General features: G+C 39.1%; 1 protein-coding gene across 1 annotated transcript; it reads left to right on the top strand.

Moving 5' to 3' along the window:
* Positions 1-311: 311 nt before the first annotated feature.
* Positions 312-815, top strand: LOC138869624 (uncharacterized). Its single transcript, XM_070147257.1, has one exon. The coding sequence runs from the start codon at positions 312-314 to the stop codon at positions 813-815; it is 504 nt and encodes a 167-aa protein (XP_070003358.1).
* Positions 816-9,784: the final 8,969 nt, after the last annotated feature.

The raw sequence follows: 9,784 nt of genomic DNA, 5'->3' as shown, positions 1-9,784 counted from the left end.
CAGAGCAGTTCTGGTATCAGAAACGGGTCAACATTATCCGATATCCCTATACCAACAACATGGCAAAGTATGAAGCTTGTATACTAGGGCTCAACATGGCAGTCGACATGAACATTCAAGAGTTATTGGCGATCGGTAACTCAGATTTGCTTGTGCACCAAGTACAAGGAGAGTGGGCCACCAAGAATTCCAAGATATTGCCATATCTGCACCATGTGAAGGAATTGAAAAGGAGGTTCACAAAGATAGAATTCTGACACGTGCCCAAAATTCAGAATGAGTTTGCCGATGCATTAGCCACTTTGTCATCCATGATACAACATCCAAATAAGAACTACATTGATCCCATCCCGGTGAGGATCCATAACCAGTCGGCGTATTGTGCTCATGTCGAGGAAGAAACAGATGGAAAGCCTTGGTTCCATGACATCAAAGAGTACTTATCAAAAGGAGAATACTTGGAGCATACAAATCACATTAAAAAACGCACGCTCTGGAGATTGTCGAATCATTTCTTCCATAGCGGAGGTAACTTGTACAGAAGAACTCCTGATTTGGGTTTACTAAGATGTGTCGACGCAAAGGAAGCCTCTCAGCTACTAGAGGATGTGCACGCTGGGACCTATGGTCCACACATGAATGGTTTCATTCTGGCTAAGAAGATACTCAGGGCAGGTTACTTTTGGATGACCATGGAGACGGATTGCATTCAGTATGTCCACAAATATTTTCAATGTCAAGTGCACGCTGACATGATAAAAGTGTCGTCAAATAAGCTCAATGCAACAAGCTCACCTTGTCCATTCGCCGCCTAGGGAATGAATGTTATTGGTCCGATTGAGCCCACTACTTCAAATGGACACATGTTTATTCTGGTAGCCATTGATTACTTCACAAAATGGGTAGAAGCTGCATTTTACAAAGCTTTAACCAAGAAAGTCATCGCAGACTTTGTCAAGGATCGTATTGTCTACCGATTCGGAGTTCCTGAGTCCATTATTACTGACAACGCCACCAATATCAATAGTGATCTAATGAAATCTATATGTGAAGCTTTCAAAATCAAGCACAAGAATTCTACAGCCTACAGACCTCAGATGAATGGAGCCGTAGAAGCCCCCAACAAAAACATTAAAAAGATACTAAGGAAAATGGTAGAGAACCACAAATAGTGGTATGAGATGTTACCCTTTGCTTTGTTAGAGTACTGCACCACAGTTCGCACGTCAACCGGGGCAATCCCCTATATGTTGGTTTATGGTAACGAGGTTGTCATCCCAATCGAGGTAGAAATTCCTTCTTTAAGAATCATACAAGAAGTTGAACTCAGCGATATAGAGTGGATAAGGAGCCGCTATGAACAATTGGCCCTTATTGATGGAAAGAGAATGAACGTAGTGTGTTACGACCAACTTTATTAGAACAGAATGTCCAGAGCTTTCAACAAAAAGATCAAACCAAGACAGTTCGCACCAGGGCAGCAGGTATTGAAGAAAATCTTCCCACATCAAGATGAAGCCAAAGGGAAATTCTCTCCCAACTAGCAAGGTCCGTACATGGTTCACAGAGTACTAATAGGAGGAGAACTCATACTTGCAGAAATGGACGTGGAGGTCTGGCCAAAACCGATCAATTCAGACGTAGTCAAGAGATACTATGCTTAGATACTTTACATTTCCTCTTCTGGTATAATTGAACTATGCTTGACCTGATTCCCGTTTAAGAGGGGATACGTAGGTAGCCTTATGGGTTCGATCATATCATAATAAAATTTTCATTTCCCCAAAAATCAGAAACTGGGGCGGAATTTTGAGGAGGGTCCTCAAAATTCCGGAGCAAGTCCAGCCAACACAATCACATGCCAGGAAGTCAGTAATCAGTCAAGGACTGGGGCAGAATTTTGAGAAGGATTCTCAAAATTTTGAAGAAGATTCAGCTGGGTACGTCATTCGCAAATGGTCAAAGATCATCTACCAAATTGGGGCAGAATTTTGAGGAGGACCCTCAAAATTCCAACAAGAGATAGCTGCAATGCCTTTGAAATATGTCACGGTCACTAGTTCATCAAAAAATTACTTGATATATCAATACGTTTCCAAAACAACTCTATTTTTTTATCAATAATTGCATATTTTCGAAAACTCTATTTCCATAAATAGTCAGGTGCTACCTAGGGGAGCTCGAAGTGGCTTTCAGAACAAAGCAGAGCAAGGCCAGCAGACGAAGCAAGAACCAACCTCCCCTTATAAAACTTACGATTTTCTTTGAGTGCAGGCACATTTGACGTAACGGTAGCATTCGCGAAACATGTATACACAAAGAAAATTCACTATCCATCCGGCCATCAGACACTGAATATATCTCTAGCTAAGTCATACACTACCCTTATCTGCTATTCACTCTTTACATGGGACTAATCATGTCCCCCCATATTTGCATAGGACTAATCCCTGGCCCCCACATTTGCATGAGGCTAATCCTTGCCTCCATATTTGCATGAGTCTAATCCTGGACTCCATATTATCCCTGACTCCACATTTTCATGAGGCTAATCCTTGCCTCCATATTTGCATGAGTCTAATCCCTGACTCCATATTTGCATGAGGCTAATCCTTGCCTCCATTGCGTGAGTCTAATCCTTGACTCCATATTTGAATGAGGCTAATCTTTGCCTCCATATTTGCATAAGTCTAATCCTTGACCTCATACTAGCATGAGGCTAATCCTTGCCTCCATATTTGCATGAATCTAATCCCTGACTCCATATTTGCATGAGGCTAATCCTTGCCTCCATATTTGCGTGAGTCTAATCCTTGACTCCATATTTGCATGAGGCTAATACTTGCCTCCATATTTGCATAAGTCTAATCCTTGACTATACTTGTATGGGTCTAATCCCTGACTCTATATTTGCATGAGGCTAATCCTTGCCTCCATATTTGCATAAGTCTAATCCTTGACTCCATATTTGCATGAGTCTAATCCTTGATTCCATACTTGCATGAGTCTAATACCTAATTCCATATTCGCATGAGGCTAATCCTTGCCCCCATATTTGCATAAGTCTAATCCTTGACTCCATATTTGCATGAGTCTAGTCCTTGACCTCATATTTGTATGAGGCTAATCCTTGCCTCCATATTTGCATGAGTCTAATCCTTGACTCCACATTTGCACGAGGCTAATCCTTGCCTCTCCATTTGCATAAGGTTAATCCTTGCCTCCCCACTTTCACGGGACTAAGCATTGTCCCTTTTTGCACAAATATTGCTCTATTTCTACTACTATCTATTTGTTTTTCAATCGGGCTAAGCTCTATCCTCTATTTCACAAGACTAAGCATTGTCTTGATCACATCATATTATTGCATATCATGGGCTAAAACTTCGCCAATCTATCCGAAGGCGTCATAGTCCAAAGGCATCATTCTCATAGTCGTAAGACACCATGTCATGGCCTGAGGATCTCTCGAACTTGCATATCATTATTCAAAGGCGTCATGGTTCGGAGGCACCATCTTCATGGCCCGAGAACATCATTTCATGGCCTGCAAATCCCTTATCATACGCTTCATGGCCCAGGACGTCATGGTCCAAGGACGTCATCTTTAATCGTCCAAAGACAACCCTCATGGTCCGAAGGGAATTTGCATCATGTTTAAAATTTTGCAAAATACGTTTGTAGCATCTTTTATATGCAGGTAACCAGTAAGCAACTGCTATCCTAGCATGAGAAATCTCACTCTAGTTCCCTCCAACTATCCCGAGCCTCAACCGCTCACCATAGCCACTTCCGCATCTCATGTCCGTTCTTGCAATAATTTCATCGGCATACTCCGCGGTTGAATCCAGAACTACACATGGACTGATTCTTGTAAAATCAGGGATATGTAGGCAACTCGAAAACCAAAGTTCGGTCTCTGTCTTTCAAAACATCCAGTCCAGTCAAAATTGGCCATCATTTCTTTACTCGAAAACTCTTTCATCCTTCCCGGGTAAAGAGGTGCAACTGTTGATACCCAATTTTTCCCTGTATATTTTTATATGCATAAATACCTTTAAAATATCATATAAGTGCATATATAAGCATGCACAAGGTTTTTATAATTTTTTCCATAATTTTAAGGATTTAAATTGATTTATTTCCTTCCCTTTTATTCATAAAATCCCTAATAATTATTTCCAAAATTATTGTTATAGTGATTTATTCATTTAATCTCTATACTTATGCTAAAATATGGTTAAAATATTTTTTATGCATTTTTATAATTGCATTTGGTATTTTTTAAGCTAAATTGCATATAATTGCAATGTTAGCCCATTTAATGGATAATTACATTTTATATGCGTAAAATTGGTCCCTATATTTTTAAAATGATAAATATATATTTTAAATTATTTTTGTACATAAAATTATTTTTCATAATTGTGTATTATTTATTATAAATTAAATAGGGAAAAATTGGTTATTTAAATTATGGCCAGATTTGGCTTTCAATTGTAGCCTAAATTGAACCCAACCCCAGCCCAATTTACTACTAAATTACCTGACCCAGACCCTATATACATTTTTCCAAACCCGGAACCCATTTACCCGATCCAACCTAAATCAAATCCTGGTTGTTGATCTTCTAGATCAACGGCCCATATGATTCCTTTCCTTTTTTAATCCCTAAGACCCCCTAACCCTACCTCATTTCCAAAAGACCGCCACCCTCATATTCTCTCATCTCCTCTGTTCTCTCAACCTAACCCTAAACCCCTTTCAACTGCCTCCCTTCTCCGGTCTTCTCTGGTGACCATCCTTCAACCCCAAGCCTCCAATGGCTCCTCCGTTGCCTTGGTCATCTTTTATGAGGCCTTCAAGGGCCCTGGGCCGTGACGACTTATATCTAGGGTTTGTGGTTTGGCTGTTCATGGCTACTCCGGTGTGATTTCGAGCAAAATTGCACTATATTTGTTATGATCTTTGAAGTTCTAAACATGTTCTTCATCTCTATTTGGGTTTCCTTTGAAACCCTAATATTTGTTTGCATCTCTTAGATCTGTGCTATTTTTAAATGATTCAAGTCTGTTCCTTCTATGTTTTGCACTGTTCTCGAACTTCTTTTGCAAAAATCATCGATTTCAAGTGGTTTTACTTTCTTTTAAAGTTAGGGTTTTTTTGGAACATCTTATACACTTTGGTTAAATCGATTCTTTATGTTTTAACTTCTAACCTTTGCATATCTTGACTGATTCTATGTTTTTACTCCCTTTTCAACTCGCCTATGTGGAAAACCCTAATTTTTTAGTTCCAATCTTGGGTTTCTGGGTTCTGTTTAATAATGTGTTCAGTAAATCTGTATGTTTCTATGATTCTATGACTTTTTGCCCTATCTTTGCTTGTTATGGTTCTTAATTGTGGTTATCCCTGCCTATTGTGTGATTTTGCCTTATTTGGTTCACCAATGTTTCTGATTCTTCACTTCAGGATCATGCTTAGCTTACTAATTCAGACTATGCTCTACATGAATCCCTAATTTTATATGTGATTCATGTCCTACTCGACCTCTTAGGGTTCTGATTTTGCTTACAATGTGCTTGTTCTTATAGAATGGTGCTCAATCAATGCTACCTCCTATTCTTGCATCCTTGAATCTTTGTGATTGATTTTTCACTGATTCCGTGTGTTATTTATGCTGATTTTTACCTTGTAGAATGCTTTCTGACCTTATTCTATGGTCAATCATGCTATTAATTGATTTCTTAAGACTTTCCTTGATTGAAATGTGTTAAACCTAGCCTTTATTACCTATTGTGTATTTGTACTATGCAGAAAATATTTACTTATTTGTCATGTTCAGCCTTATACGATTTCTTTCCTTACTTGTTATGTGTCTATGACCGTTTGAGGTTAACTCCTCAATTAAAGGGAGTACTTGCCTTGATTTTCTGATTGACTGATTCTGAGTTCCATAATTACTAATGGACTTTGATTTTTACCTTATTTACTACCTTCTTTCAAACTATAAGTACACTAGTCTTTCATTAGCACAACACACGAACTCTTGGTTCAAAAACTATTTCTCACTCTCAAACTTTTTGTTCTCTCTTTTGTACTACTTGCTACTACTTTAAGTTAGCCGGCTGCAAGCCAAGGCTAACCATTATGTTTTCTTGTTCTTTCATTCTGCTCACTGTCCTCTTTACTGGTATGTTCTAGTTTCAATTCAAAGTCCCAACAACAATATGATTTTCTTATTGCTTCAGTTCATTTTGTTTCTAGTTTGCTTCTACTTGTGGTTTTGTTGTGAAACATGTAGTTGATGGTTACATTATTAGCATATTATTATGTCTTTCCCTTCCTTGAGATCAATCTACTCCCCCTTATGTGTGTTTCTAAGCATGTCTTACCAATCATCTCTTACTTGTTATGTGTTTACCACCATGAATCCCCAAATCCCTATCACCCCCCCCGGTAAGTGATCTTGTCCTATGTGTCTGGTTTTGTGACTATGCATGTTCAACTATTTCTGAGCATGTCTATACCAATTCCTAGACCTTTGCTTGATTATGTGCTTGCAATCAAGTGTTCTATGTATCTCAAACCCCTTGACCCATGTTTGTGACTACTGAATTTACTTTGGTTTTGTGACTACTGGCTATGTACAAACCTATCCTAAGGTGTTTGGACTTATGTTCATTTCTTGAATCTCTTTCCAAACAGTCTCTGTTGTTTTACTACATTACTTTCAAACAGACTTCCTCTTTTAATACAGTTTTTACTAAAACCTCTCAACTTATGTCAATCACTTTCACTCTACTCTTAGTCAATAAGTTATTTCCCCTCCAGTATGTGTACTGCCTTGGGATCCTTTTGAGAACCCTCTGAACTCTGGCATACTGAGGCTAGCCTTTCCACACTGCACTTGTTCAATTTTTGGTTACCAAGTCTAGGTGTAAGCACTGCCCGGGATCCTTGAGATCCTTAGGGAACTTTGATGCACCTAGACTATGTCATTGTCTGAATTGAGGCATTTGAGGCCATTGGAGGCTTTGGGAAATCTGGGCCTAATCGGAGGCTCTCTATAGAATAGCTTCTTGATTTTTCTTTTACTTATGTAATTCATTCATTGTTCTGTAATAACTTGTAAATAGATATTGGGGTATTTAGTGAAAAGGGTGGGTATATACATGTTTATGGGGTAATTCGGGTAGAAATCATGTTCGTAAGACTTTACATTTAATCTAATTGCTTTACTAAGTAGAAATCATGTTTATAAGGCTTTACATTTTGTCATGTTTAGAAACCATGCCTATAGGTTCCAAATAATCATGCCTTCAAGGTCTTAAAATCGGATTAACTAATAGATGTCATGCCTATAGGACTTAATTCAGATTCTGTTACAATGAGTGTTATGTATGTTTGCATGCCTGCAAGTCTTTAAAATCAGTATCAAACGTAGATATCATGCTTATAGGAAATCATACTCGAATTCCTGCCTATTAATCTAAGCTAGTCTGAATAATTTAACTTAGTCCACGCTTAGTTCATTTCTGAATTGGTTTAACTAAGTATTCCATATTTCCTGAAACGAGACTTTTAAAACTACCTCAATCTCATTAGATATCATGCCTATAGGTGTTACAGAAAATCCGTTTAAAACCTGCTTTGTTTCACTATACAAATGTGCTAATCAATGCTTCGCGCATAGGCAAGCCCTTAGGGCGTTTTCAAAACTGCATTTCTGAAAACTGTTTCTATTGCTTAGTGTTTTCTGATCCTAATAGGCTTTAAAAAATCCATAGGCAACTGCTAGGGTCACTACTCCTGAGTTTCTAAAAAATAAGTTGTTTGTTTCTGCATATTCACCTAGATATCCTGCCTTAGGACAATGTCTGATAAAAGCCCTAAATTGTTCTTGAGTCGTGTTGTTATGTGCTTATTTGAGGAGGAAATTTTGAGCCTTTAATTGCTTCTTTCTATGTGCTGAAAGTCCTAAGTGTTTTGCTTGTCGCCTTAGAATTTTTGCCTTTTAAAATCTTAGGGGTCCGTCTAGAACCACTTATAGGTAGAGGTCCTAACTCCCTCTAGGACCATTAAGACGGGACGGGTAGCAGCACGCAATAGAGATTGCTGACCAAACACTCGCTTTGCATGACCAATAAGGGGATGAGAAGGGTAGAAATGGGATATGATGACTACACGCTAATGTCACGTATAGCCCCTCATTGAGGAGTGTTTACCGGACATTGTGTGGGGTCATCCTATAGGATAACCAACCTAGGACCCCTCTTTTACCAAAACTCCCTTTAAAAACTTTGTTTTACAATTTGCCCCAATCTTTATCTTATAACTTGAGTTATCCAATGTGCTTTACTTGCAACCTATTTGATTCAATTGTTTACTTGTAATGGACTAATTTGTGAATATAATTTCGACCGGGACCCACAGTTGTGGACCAAGAGGGGTGCCTAACACCTTCCCTTCGAGGTTTCTTCGAGCCCTTACCCTAATCTCTGGTAATGCAAACAAACCCAAGAATTACTCACTCTAGGTGCCCTAACGCACTATAATCCATTAGGTAGCGACACTTCAAATACCCAATTCCCAAAAGAAAATGAGTTATTACACTCCAAGGAATGTCAGAACCCGGACTTCCCCGTCAGGAAGGGGAAAAAAGGGGTGCAACAAAGGCTGTTGGTGTGATTCTTCTGATGTGGCCGCACCTATGGATTGGGAGCCACTGGTGCAATGATTGCAGGTGCGGAGGCTAGTCTAGGTGCAGATATTGGAGGTCTGGGGACTTCTCACAGAAGCGGATGTATGGCCGAACCTGCAAGCTCGAGGGTGCGGAGAGTCGATCGCAGGTGCGGACTGGGGCCTTAAGTGAAGATCGCAAATGCAGACATTTGGTCATAGATGCGGAGACCACAGACACAGTATTTAGATTGCAGATGCTGAACCCCTGGGAAGAAAGGGATATAAGAACCCCCCCCCCTCGCGAATTTTAGCCATTCTTCATCATTTTCATACGGGTTTGGAGCTTGTGGGAGAAATTTGAAGAGGGATTCAAAGGGGTGTTTATGGAGGTAAGCTGCTTGAACCTAAAACTTGATTATATGGTAAATTTTAACTGATTAAGCATGAAATTTGTGGGATTTAAGGGTGAAAATTTGGGAAATTAGGGGTTGAAACTTGAGACTAAGAATAGTGTGATTGAGGGGTCAAATGAAGTTAGTTTTTGATGAATTTAGTATGTATAGACTTGTGAGAGGATAAAGATTATGCTTTTGTAATTGTTATCAGATTCCAAGACATGGGCCTGAGGGTCGGGTTTGGCCAATTTTGGGGTTTTTGATGTAATTTGAGTATTTTGGCGTGGGTTTTGTCCCTTTAGCGTATATTGATGATATGAATCTGATTTTAAATAGATTCGGGGTGATTTGAGGCCGAGTCGAGCGGTAAGGGCATCATGGAGTAGATTCTTGTTCGGATTGAGATAAGTAATGATTGTAAATCTTGTCCTAAGAGTATGAAACCCCGAATTTCACATCGTTTCACTAATTTAAGTGGTGCACATGCTAGATGACGAGCATGTGGCGTGCACCGTTAGGGATTATGACTTGGTCTATCCCGTAACAAATGTAAGTTGCGTATTTGTCTGGAAACTATATGATATTTTGTATTTTTGAAAGTTTTACTATGTTTTGGGCTGAATGTCATATTTGGGCCTCGTGCCAAGTTATTTGGACCCTTAGGAGCTTTCTACTACTATTTCCTCATTGTTATGTTTTAATAT

The sequence above is a fragment of the Nicotiana sylvestris genome, chromosome 5, assembly GCF_000393655.2.
Source record: "Nicotiana sylvestris chromosome 5, ASM39365v2, whole genome shotgun sequence".
NCBI lineage: Eukaryota > Viridiplantae > Streptophyta > Magnoliopsida > Solanales > Solanaceae > Nicotiana > Nicotiana sylvestris.
Note: the sequence above shows the minus strand (reverse complement) of the source record. Positions and strands in the feature narration are given on the sequence as shown.

Excerpts from the sequence above, each read along its gene's own strand:
- LOC138869624 (XM_070147257.1), top strand. The coding sequence starts at position 312 with ATGATACAACATCCAAATAAGAACTACATTGATCCCATCCCGGTGAGG.